General features: G+C 43.4%; 2 protein-coding genes across 12 annotated transcripts in view; both read right to left on the bottom strand.

The window, feature by feature from the left end:
• tasp1 (taspase, threonine aspartase, 1) overlaps positions 1-633 on the bottom strand; it is a 150,165-nt gene extending 149,532 nt beyond the window's left edge. For all 9 annotated transcript variants that reach the window (XM_069931831.1, XM_069931836.1, XM_069931839.1 and 6 more), the window contains exon 1: positions 273-633. In XM_069931831.1, the coding sequence (XP_069787932.1) occupies positions 273-414 (142 nt within the window). In that variant the 5' untranslated portion in view covers positions 415-633. The remainder of the gene's footprint in view (positions 1-272) is intronic.
• A 5,002-nt stretch (positions 634-5,635) lies between these two features.
• esf1 (ESF1, nucleolar pre-rRNA processing protein, homolog (S. cerevisiae)) overlaps positions 5,636-12,699 on the bottom strand; it is a 95,242-nt gene continuing 88,178 nt past the window's right edge. For all 3 annotated transcript variants that reach the window (XM_069931806.1, XM_069931808.1, XM_069931807.1), the window contains exons 13-14: positions 9,019-9,168; positions 5,636-6,753 (exon numbers count right to left, since the gene is read on the bottom strand). In XM_069931806.1, the coding sequence (XP_069787907.1) occupies positions 6,457-6,753; positions 9,019-9,168 (447 nt within the window). In that variant the 3' untranslated portion in view covers positions 5,636-6,456. The remainder of the gene's footprint in view (positions 6,754-9,018; positions 9,169-12,699) is intronic.

Here is a 12,699-nt window from a genome sequence, read left to right as displayed (position 1 = left end):
AGGGTTCGCTTCTTGTGCATCCGTCTGCATGTGTGTTCCATCTGCGGGTGTGTTCGCACGTTTTGCACGGAGGACCGGTTTCATCAGGTTATCCTTGGGCAATTGGATGATAAGTCAACTTAGCCCGCTCCCCATCCCTTCTCAACACGAGGGGGTGCTCCTCCCCCTTCCAACCGCCTTTTTTATTCAGACGCCTGTCTACTTTTCTACAATCCTGACGAAGGTCTCAGCACCGGGCTGACGGGGGCCGGCCACGCCCGGCCAGAGCTCACCTGCGTGCACAAGGACAAACCCCACGCTCCTCCCGTCTGCGGCCGCGTCTCTCTCGCTCCTCCTCATGAGCGCGGCTCCCTCGCCAGCCTCGGGAGGGTGGACGTCCGCAAGTCCCAGGCACCCACTCCCTGCAGGCTCCATGGTCACACTCGGACGCCATAACTTTCCCCTGCCATCGATCGACCGAGTTGGCAGCCCGCGGAGCACGGGGACGCGGTCGGGGACGGGGACGGGGACGACCGCCCTCTCGCTGACAGCTCCGTTCCGGGCAGCGCGCGCTGGTTTAACGCGTGGGCATCGCCGCACACTTGACCAGGACGGGACCAGCGCCGCGCTCACGGTCTGCTGCCACGCGCCGATTCACTTCCGGATCAACTGCGCTCCCGCCTCCAGCGCATGGCAGCTGGGGTTGTCACATCGGCGGGCGCTTGATCCGATGATCAGCGGCGTTGATGGGGAAGAAGCTCCTGCCCACAGAAAGTCCCATTGTCCGCTGGGAACCCCGACTTGCAAATGTTGCCCCTCCCACCCCCATTCAGTCCCTGCCTCCCCGATTCCTGTGCTCCTGGCTCCATCTCATTTATCCCCCGCCCACCCGTGCAATACTCAAAGATGCTGAAGAAACTCAAGGTGACCCCTTACCTACTGAGGTTTTTTTCCAGCACGCTTGTGTGTTGCACACGATCCCAGCATCTGCAGACTTCCTTGTTTCATTCCTGGCCAGGGACAGAAAGATCATTGTCAATGCCCCAGTAATCCCTTCCCTGCTTCCATCGTAATTTGGGGACTTACCTGTCCTAACCTTTTCATCAGAAGCTCCAGTCCCTCCTTTCTTTCTCCATGCAGACTTCATGTTCATCAAAGTCCCTTCAGGACGAAGTCAGGGGAACACGACCCAGTCCTCATCCAGGGCTCAGTGGTGGGCAGGGTCAAGAACTTCAAATTCCTGAGGGTCAACATCCCCAAGGATTTGTGGAGCTTCGACATTTTTTTTAATTTTTTTATTTTTCACACTATAAACCATATTGATCAAGATACATACATTTCCTTCTTAAATATATAGTGTCGTTTTCAACCCCCCCCCCCTTCCCTCCTCCCCTCCCTCACCTCCCCTCCCATTTATTTAAAGTTCAGAATATAAGATACATTAAACCCGTCAATGTTGTCACTCAATAAAAATACACAAGAAATTCCCCTGAGTCAGTTCTTTTCATTCTCTTCTCCTTCTCCTTAGGTGGAAGATGTCCACGGTAGGTTTTCTCTATTGTGTTTCATGTATGGCTCCCACATTTGTTCAAATATTGTAATGTTATTTCTTAAATTATAGGTTATTTTTTCTAATGGAATACATTTATTCATTTCTATATACCATTGTTGTATTCTCAAGTTATCTTCTAATTTCCAGGTTGACATAATACATTTTTTTGCTACAGCTAGTGCTATCTTAACAAATCTTTTTTGTGCTCCATCCAAATCGAGGTGGAGCCTCCACGTTGATGCAATCACAAAGGCTGCTCGCCAGCAGCTATACTTTGTGAGGTGTCTGAGGAGTTTTGGTATGTCACTGAAGACTCTCATAACTTCTACAGGTGTACTGTTGAGAGCATTCTAGCTGATTTCATCAATGCCTGGTATGGAAGTGCCAACTCTCAGGACAAAAATAAACTCCAGAGGGTTGTTAACTTGGCATATGACATCACAGGCACTAGGATATCTACATAAGGCAGTGTCTTAAAAAACAGCCTCTAACTTCAAAGTCCCCCACCACCCAGGGCATGCTCTCTTCACTCTGCTACCATCAGGAAAAAGGTGCAGGAGCCTAAACACGACCACCCAACCGCACAAGAACCCAATGCCATCAAATTCCCAAATAATCAATGAACCAAAGACACTGCTTTACTTTTTGTGCACTATTATTTCTATTTTTTTTAAATATAGTAATTGTCGAAAGATTGTTATAATGTGAATGCACTACATTGCTGCCACAAAACACCAAATTTCATGACATGTTCATGATAAATTCGGATTGATTCTACTTGGACTATCTAATGCAACTTCTAGATACTCTTCTGGAAACGCTAAACAAATGCTGCTCCAGCTAAGCCTCTGACACCAAGGATATCCTAATCAAAATTGTGAAAGTTAGTCTCCCATTACAATAACTATGTTGCTTTTGCAGCGTTAAATAATCTGTCTGCTTACATGTCCTCCACCTCCCAATAGCTATTGGGCAGTCTATAGCAGGGGTGGACAAACCACGCCTCACGAGCCATATGTGGCTCTTCGACAAATAGTGTGTGCCTTGCACAAATACGTGAGCTGAGACAGGAATCGAATGAGCTGGTGCTCACAAAAGTAGTTTTAGAGGCCGTGGCTTGTGATTGTCCACAGCTGGAACATCGGTAGCTCAGATGGGTTGGCAGCCAGGGAGGGCGGTCAGGGATTAGGCAAGAGTCTGCCCTGACTGAAAACTCTTACTTAGACTCCAGCCACCCTCCCCTCCGACACCCCAAACAACACAGGTCTGCAGTCAAAAGTAGACTAAAATAGTCAACCCTCTCTCTAAATTTTACCCCCAAAATTCAATTATTACATGTATAGAGTATGTGCACTTTTTGATGACTGAAAAGCTCCATACATGAATAAATATTATGTATTTTTAATATTTATATAAAATTTGTCACAAAGCCAACAAGAGTAAAAACGTGTATAGTATTTTATTTTTCATGTCTTGCGGCTCTCAAACATCTGAAGTATGTGACGTTAAGCATGTTTGGCCACCCCTGGCTTCTTGCATTATCCTAGAGTAATTGCACCTTAATTTATTTCTAACTGACTCTTGCCCTGATTTTCAATGCTATGCCTCCCCCCTTTTTCTCGATCCTGTTAAAAACAACAAAACCCAGGAACAATGAGCTGACAATCCAGTCCCTCTTGCAACCATGTTTTATAATGGTCACAATATCTGAATTTCAAGGACTATCTCGGCTAAGTTATACATATATTAACGATCTGGAAGTAGGGGTGGAGAGTTGAGTAAGCAAGTTTGCGGATGATACAAAGATTGGTGGTGTGGACAGTGAGGAAGATTACTATAGATTAAAAGGTGATTTAGGAAGGCTGGAGGTGTGGGCTGAGAATTGGCTGATGGAATTTAATACAGATAAGTGTGAGGTGTTACATTTTGGAAAGGCAAATCTAAATAGGTCATATGCATTAAATGGTAGGCTATTGAGAAGTGCAGAGCAACAAAGGGATTTAAGAGTGATGGTAAATAGTACCCTCAAGGCTGATACTCAGGTAGATGGTGTGGTGAAGAAGGCATTTGGAATGTTGGCCTTCATAAATCGGAGTATTGAATTCAAGAGTAGGGAGGTTATGATGAAATTGTACAAGGCATTGGTGAGGCCAAATTTGGAGTACTGTGGACAGTTTTGGTCACCAAATTATAGGAAAGATATAAACAAAATAGAGAGAGTGCAGAGAAGGTTCACGAGAATGTTGAGAGGATTTCAAGGTTTGAGTTACAGGGAAAGGTTGTGCAGACTAGGGCTTTTTTCTCTGGAGCGTAGAAGATTGAGGGGGGACTTGATAGAGGTGTTTAAGATTTTAAAAGGACAGACAGAGTAAATGTGGATAGGCTTTTTCAATTAAGAGTGGGGGAGATTCAAACTAGAGGGCATGGTTTAAGGTTGAAGGGGGAGAATTAGAAGGGGAACATGAGGGGAAATTTCTTTACGCAAAGGGTGGTAGGGATGTGGAATGAGCTTCCGGCAGACGTGGTCGAGGTGGGATCATTGGTTACATTTAAGGATAGACTGGATAGTTACATGGAGAGGAGAGGACTGGAGGGGTATGGACCGGGTGCTGGTCAGTGGGACTAGGAGGGTGGGGATTTGTTACGGCATGGACTAGTAAGGCCGAACTGACCTGTTCTATGCTGTCAGTGGTTATATGGTTAAGTTTATCTGCCTTACCCGCAATAATCCTTGAATTAACACAAACACACTTCAGCCCATCAATCTCAGTGACCATTCACCTGTCCCTTCCTGCATTGCTTGTATTAGCATCTGCCATCGGCTCAACTTTTCCACTTGCTGACTTGTTGCTCAGGTTTCTACCCACTGCCACTCTCGTTTAAACTCTACTGAGTGGACCTTGTGAACCTTCACTTGAGAATACAAGTCACTCCAGTTCAGGTGTAACTCATCCCTCTTGTACAGTTCCTACCTTCTCTGATCTAAATATCAAATCCCTTCCTCCTGAGCCATGCATTAAAGTGCATCATCCTGTTTCATGGCTTGTGGCATGGGTAGCAATCCTGAGATGACAACCCTTGAAGTCCTCCTTTTTCACTTGTTACCTAGCTCCCTGAACTCAATCTGCAGGACCACATCTGACTTTCTACCTATGCCATTGGTACCTTTATGGATCATGACCTCTAGCTTTTCTCCCTCCTCTTTCAAAATGTCCTGTACCAGCTCAGCGGCATCCTGTTTCCTGGCACCAGGGAGGCTTTAATGGCAGTGCTGTCACAAACCTGTAAGTGCAGGGAGAGAAGACAGCGCTCCTCTATGGGGCTGTTTTGCAGATGGCCCTATGCAGATTTTTAATGGCCTGTAATGGGGGCCAGTGGTGTATTTTTTTAAAATGTCAGTAAACCCAAGGAATTTTCTGGCCAAGCTGATAGTGATCGTAATTGGCATCATGCCATGAGAATTGCAGGCTCTGGGGATCAATGGGCTGATGCCAGGCACCCACAGAACACTTCCTCCCCACAACTGGTCGAGAAGGAGAAGTAAGGTGACAAGGAATGTGACCACAGCAGTGGGCTAGTGAAGGATTTGGAGGCTGAAGGACACATAATAGGCTGCTGAAGTCAGGCTTGGGAGGGTACTGATGGTACACCTAAAAGCACCTGTTTAGCTGCTCAACTTTTTATTTAAAACCACATCAATGGAATTGCACTTCTGGATTTGATTTCATTGTACAGCTGGCTAACCTGTCCTTCACCCCTGTTAATAATTTTTGATCATCCTATTCTGTCATCTGCATCCTAACCTTAATGTACAATTCCTGCTTACTCAATGATGAATCTCAACTCCACACTTCCAATTTAAAAGATTCATACTTGTGATTAAAATTATTTCATGACTCTTCCCAAATCTCTGTGCAATTTCATTCATAATTCTGTTTCTCTAATTTTGGCATGCATCCCCACACACCTTTAGTTCAATATATGGCAACTTGAAAACCAATAGTGTTTAAATGTCACATAATATGATAAAGGCCTGGATGAAGGTACGAATCCAGAACCTCCATTCATGGCCTCAAAAGAAAAAGCACTCCCACATAAAACAAATTTAATAGCTATGGATACATTTAATAAAATGTTTCACTTGTTTATTATTGGTTAAAACTTATTTTTTTTATGTACAATATGTTCTGGATTATTGACAAGGTAGATGCTTCTTTCACACATTCAAAGATAGAGCAAATTCTTTTGCTGTTCATAATGGTACGTATTCCGAAAATTGTTAACTCTTCCCAAGGCTTTCACACTTGAATGTTTTATGTTCAGTAATATTTAAGGCAATCAACTTTGCCTCCATTTAGGATGTGTTTTATTAACATAAGCTAATCAAATGTGACAAACTGCTCTAACCAAGTAATGTCTTTTTCTGAACTTAAATGAAAGAAAAAGGCATAATTAAAAAGATGACTGGCTTACGTTTTCCCTCAACGTCACAAATTTTGATCTGGCAGAAGTTTTAAAGTCTTTCATGAAATTCACCTACATTGTCAGATCTTCAACATTTTTGTTTTGCATTTGCTTTCCATAAAGTTGTTTTCCAGTAGAAAGCTCCTTCTTATTGACTATTCACCAAAGAACATTTGATGATGTGGACATAAACAGGATCTTTAAATCCTGTTTACAAACAGTGGTAAGAATTAAATTATGTTGGTAAAAAAGACAGCCTGTAGCTGACAATCTCATGAACTATAAATTTACAATAAAGCAGTCTGCACTACACATGTAACTCTGGAAGGTTTTAAAAAATTATCCAAACTATTTACTTTTAGTTAACATACAATATAAAAAATATGCATGTTTTTAAGACTTGAAATTTGGTATACACCTTCTAATTCAAAAAAGATTTATATCTTTGTGCACAGGCTCTGTTACGCAGTTTTTTGTTTCTTTCTGACTTGAAATTGTTCTGATTTTGCTTTCACTGATTTTATAAGCAAGGAAAGTCCATGGTCTACAGGTTTCTTGACCCTTACTGTATCCTCTCCAGTAATTTTACTCTGACTTGCGAGAGATGCGGTCTGCTTCTGCTGCTCTTGTCTTTGCCTTGCCTTTTCTTGCAGAAAAGACTGCGTGGCATTAGTTTTCTTAAAATTAGGATTTGAAGGGTCCAGGTTGAACAGATGTGAAGTATAAATGGCTTGAAATCTTGGGTCAGCAACATCCACCTGCAAGATAAACACTGTATCAAACATACAATCCTGAAACTTTCTATTCAGCTTTTCAACATAATAAGACAAAAATTCAGATGACCTCGGAATCTTGCCAGCAATCTCCAACAATAACAGGCCTCTGAATTTACAGTTTAGAGTTCTTTGCACACAATGCCCTCTTTTCCATTTTTCCCAAAGGGATTGCATTGGACCCAAACCTATTTTTCCACTTGTAATTTTATTTCACAGAACATGTTGTACAGTTATTGTGAACTCATCAAATGTGGTGACAGAATTTACATAGGCCATTCAGCCTATCATTCAATCCATCCAAAAACAGAGATAAATCATTGAACCTTATAGCTCAGAAACAAGCCCTTTGGCCCTTATAGTCCATGCTGAACTATTATTCTATCTAATCCCACTAACCTCCCCCAATACATAGCTCTCCACACACCTCCCATCCATGTACCTGTCCAAGTTCTTGTTAAATGTTAAAATTGTACCCACATTCACCATTTCAGCTGGCAGCTCGTTCCACACTCCCACCATTCTCTATGTTAACAATTTCCACCTAATGTTCTTTGAAGCATTTTCCCTTTTATCCTGACCCCTGTTCTCTGGTTTGTATCTCACCCACCCTCAGTAGAAAAACCTACCTACATTTACCATACTCTGTCCAGAGTAATTTTAAATTCCTCTATCAAATTTCCCCTCATTCCTCTACACTCCAGGGAATAAAATCTTAAACAGTTTAACCTTTCCATGTAACTCAGTTCCTGAAGATCGGGCACCATCCTATTAAATCTTCTATGCACTCTTTCTATCTTATTGATATTTTTCTTGTAGTTAGATGACCAAAACTGCACACAATACTCCAAAGTTAGCCTCACCAATGTCTTATACAACTTTAGCATAACATCCAAATTTCAACATTATATTCAATACTTTGATTTATGAAAGCCAATATGCCAAAAGCTGTCTTTACAAGCCTATCTACCTGTGTCGTCACAGGTTATGTGCTCAAATGAGTTCATTGATCCCTACCAGTTGTAAAAACTTTCTTCCTCAATGTCAACATCACACTACCAATTTTAGTATTATAAGTAAATATCCTAATTGCAATGCCTCCCTCCATTTGTCTTAATCATTTGCATAAGCAATGAGAAGCAAAACATTTGTGACTGACAATGAAGTCATTTCTTTTCAATTTGGTCATTTCCCTTGGGCTTTTTACTTTCTTCATCAATCTCCCATGAAAGACTATGAAACATTTTGCTACCTCAAATTTCCTACCATCATTGACCTTCCCTACGATTACTTCAAATACAATCCAGTTAGTCAAGCATGACCATCCCTTAACAAGTCCATACTGTCAGTCTTCGATTAAATTCAAGATCTCCAAGTGAAAATTTATTCAATTCTTCTGATTTTTTATTTTTGTCCATTAATGTCAATCTGGTGAGCTATAGTTACTTTTTCTCCCTCTTAAACAATAGGCCATTTCAGTTCGGGCCTCCACCTGGAGACCGGCTACAGGGCAGATCGAAAATTACCATTCAGACTGCAGCCCAAAAAAGGCTGCTCCATTGTCCAATTCAAAGGAGAGGTGCCTCAAAACGCCCTCTGGATCCTTGTGGAGGTGGGCCGACTGGTGCTGTTCGAGCTGCATGGGGGATTATGGGTAGGGAAGAAGGCCATTGCTCTGCCACGTTTTGAGCCGCAGAGAGCAGCCCCGAAAGCTGAAGAGGCCTGGTGTGGCTGTCCCAGTCCGCACCGGCTGCTCCAATGGTCCCCGCTGCCCCGATAGTTCCCGCTGACAGCTCCCGCTGCTCTGACTGCCCCCGCTGACAGTCCCCGCTGCCCTGAGGGCTCCCTGCTGCCCCTGACTTGGAGGGAGAGGGGTGAGTGGGGAGATGGATCGTGGGCTGACAGCATTATCAGCCTTCCCCCAAACAGCCACCTAGCGCAGCTGTCAATTCAGACTGATCGGTGGAGGGCTGCACTACAGAGATTATCCCTCTCGGAGAGGGATTGGATTATGCGGCTCAGAGACCGCCTCCGCACATTCAGAGAGGTAGGTGATTATGCATTTTGGCAGAGTTTCTCCGCCTTTACCTCTCAACCTTCGGGCAATCTGAAATGGCCTAATGATAGCACATTAGCAACCTCTGGCACCAAGCCTGGAGCTAAACAGCATCTGATCATACCCTATTTCCTTCCACCTTATTTTAAGAAATTTGAACGCATAAAGAGTGAAATTAAATAAATAATAATTACCTGGAAGTTGTCTTTTTCAAGGAGCCCTTGCTTTTTAGCTAGTTTCTTCTTTTTATTCTTGCTAAGATTTTGCTGTTCCACTATTTTATCATAATTAAAATGTTTCCGGTCTTCCTCTTCATCGTCCATCAGCAGCAAGGCCATTTCTGCCTGATTACAAAATATTTTGCAGAGTAAGGTATTCTAACATCAATCATTAAAGAGGCTCATTATTTGTCATTCTTATTCAAGGCAAAAGATGCTGATATTAATCAGAGATGGAGGATCCAGATGTCATCACGTTCCTAACATTAAACCATAGTACCTGGTTTATGTTCTGAGAAATCAATCACTTTTCAGTTTCAATAATATTCTAAAATTCCACACGGATGTATCATAAGATTATTTTGTAATAAACCGAAAGAGACACAAGTATCAATGGCAGAAAGTTTAAAAAAAAATAGAAAAATAAAGCAGAGATAATTGAGAAAATTGAAAAGCAAATGCTAATGGTGTATTGCTTTCTGGGCATATGATATATTTAATTATACGATTTTTATTCTTGATAATTACGTTGTCAATAACTTGGACAACAGGTGTTATGGAACGGAAAAAGGAAGAAGATCGATGCAGGGTTTAGAGCACTTTTCACAAACTCAAAGGATTTGCAGCCAAACCCACACTTCTTACATTTATTTTCCAAGTGCGGGCATTGCAAGCAAAGCCAGCATTAAAACCATTAGCTGAGGAACCACCTTCAACCGCTGAAACTATTCCCACAACGTTGTTCTTTAGGTGGTTCGAGGATGAAGCCACGATACGAGATTTTCAAATCAAGATTCTGTACAGTTTGGAGGGGAATCTGCTACCGGTGGTATTCATTTGCAACTGCTGGCTTCGCCCTTGGTGATAGCTGTTGTGGGTTTGAGAAGTGTTGTCACAGCTGTATCAGGTGTGCATTTTGTTAATGCCATAATTGTGGCCTATGCACTGGTGGAGAGAAGTAATTGATTCCCCACCCAAACTCAGGGCATTAATTAAACTGTTTTGTTTATACCTCATCTTTTAGCATACCCTTCATTGAAGTAAGATTGGTGTCCAAGCTTGCACTTGTACAGTAGAATCAAGACCATGAAATTACATACTTTATGGAATAGATCTTTGCTGTAGCTGATGGTCCAGAATATCTATGATCCCTCCCTTTGAGAGCTGCAAGACCCATTCAAAGGTTATCTGTTTTTTTGGATGATGCTGGGGCTACACATCATCTAGAAGAGAAACCCCTTGAGGTGAATATTGGATTTTGTACCAAAATGGCACCTTTACTGATACCATCTTGGGCAGATTCATAGAGGTCGAATAGTAAAAAAAAGGGTATTGTTTGTGTATCTTTTGCATTGGCTTGCTCTCAGTCTGCTGTCTCTCTCTGAGGCAGGCACATGGATGAAGGTAAAATAGAGGGTTATGGGATAGGGTGGATTTAGTACTTTTTAAAAAGAGATATACCTGTATGGGTCAGCACATCATCGAGGGCTGAGGGCCTACAGTGCACTGTAGTATTCGATTACTAAAAGTTTTGTGATAAAGTCCCACACGAGCCCTGGACAAAGATTACTGCTTGCGGTGCAGCCTCAGACTCGACCTGATGCAGCTCAGAGAGCAGTGGTGCTATTACCATCAGAGATGGGGAGCTGCAGATCGCTCCTGCCGTTCCCCATGCACACATCCGGGTAACGCCATAGCTGGCTTCTTTTCTTCTAGGATCGACACTCAGACCATTGGCTCTTGGTCAAAACTGGAGTGGAGGTTAGTGTATTTCCCTCCTCTGGCCCAGACATGTTCAGAAAAGAAGGGCCGCTCACAGCCGCTAACAGCAGTAGCATCCTGACGTACTGGTCATCGGCAATTCCACTCAATTTCGGCTTGTCACTGTTCAGCTGGTCCTTCACCAATGCTGATGTATCACAGCCACTCCTGGGAGCTGATTTTTTGCGAGGACACTCCCTTCTAGTAGATCTCAAAGATCACCGCCTAGTTAATTTAAAGACTTTAGAGTCCCTCACCTTGTACCCATGGAGTTGCTCGCACCTTGCCTCAACTCAGTGACGCTCTTGGACAATGAATATGCCAGAATCCTAGCGGAATTCCCCAGCATTATTGCTCTGCAGTTCTCAACAGCCCATCTGAAACATGGAGTACAGCACCACATTCCAACACATGGATGTCCCCTGCATGCTCGAGCACGCAGGCTACCTCCAGATAAATTGCAGTTGGCTAAAGACAAATTCCAATGCATGGAGGAAATGGGGGTTGTTCGCCACTCCAACAGCACTTGGGCCTTACCACTCCATATAGTACCTAAGATGTCTGGAGAGTGGAAACCTCGTGGGGACTATTGGCATCTGAATGACATCATTGCAGCAGATCACTACCCAGTTCCCCATATGCAGGATTTCTCTGCGATCCTTCACGGCACTAAGATTTTCTCCAAAATCGACCTGGTGCGTGGGTACCATCATATCCCATTTCATCCAGATGACATTCCTAAGACTCTCTTGATTAGTCCATTTGGGTTATTTGAATTCCTCCATATGCTTTTTGGTTTAAAAAGAGCAGCCCAGACATTTCAATGCCTAATGGACAGTTACCCAAAGCCTGGATTTCGTATTCATTTATTTGGACAACATCCTTATCACAGCCACTCATGGCAGCAGCACCGGGCCCATCTCTGTCAGCTAGATTACCATGGGTTAGCGATCAACATGGCCAAATGCCAGTTTGGCCTCACATCAATCGATTTCCTTGGCCACTGCATCAGTCAGCACAGAGCAGTGCCACTTCCTTCCAAGGTCGAGGCCATTTGCGAATTTCCAAAACCCTCTACTATTAAAGGCCTGCAGGAGTTTGTTGGCATGATTAACTTTTACCATCGTTTCGTGCTAGCTGCAGCCAAAATTACGCAGCCACTTTTCAAATTCTTGACCGGACATCCCAAGGAACTGAAATGCAATGACGAGTTGCGACTGCATTCGAGACTGAGAGCCACTATGCTCGTGCACCCAAGGGTTGAAGTGCCAACAGCAGTAGGTGGGGTCCTGAAGCAGCTCATCAACAGCATCTGAAACCCCCTAGCTTTCTTTAGTCGTCATTTGAGACCACCAGAGCAAAAGTACAGTGCTTTTGTCAGGGAGCTCCTTGCCCTCTACTTGGTCATACAGCATTTTCACCATTTCCTAGAGAGCAGAGGGTTCACGGTCTACACAGATCACAAGCCCTTGACTTTCGCCTTCACCAAGATATCAGATCGATGGTCAGCACAACAACAACAACAACTCTCCTACATTTTGGAGTTTATAACTACGCTAAAACACATTGCCAGGAAGAACAATCTAGTTGCTGACATGCTATCCCGCACCATCATCGCTTCCCTCCATTCGCCTGCTCGCAGTATAGACTGCACAGCTTTGGCAGCAGTTCAGCAGGAAGATTAAGAAATTGCCACGTATCACACTGCCATCTCAAAACTGAAATTGGAGGACATACACTTTGGTCCAGTAAATGCCTCTCTATTTTGAGATGTATCCACCAGCCAACCAAGGCCCAATGTACCTGCTGCATGGCGATGTTGCGTGTTTGACACCATACACAGTTTGGCCCACCCTTCGATTAAGATGACAATAAGGCTTATGGTGGGAAAATTGA

Source organism: Narcine bancroftii, chromosome 4 (assembly GCF_036971445.1).
Source record: "Narcine bancroftii isolate sNarBan1 chromosome 4, sNarBan1.hap1, whole genome shotgun sequence".
Classification (NCBI taxonomy): Eukaryota; Metazoa; Chordata; class Chondrichthyes; order Torpediniformes; family Narcinidae; genus Narcine; species Narcine bancroftii.
Note: the sequence above shows the minus strand (reverse complement) of the source record. Positions and strands in the feature narration are given on the sequence as shown.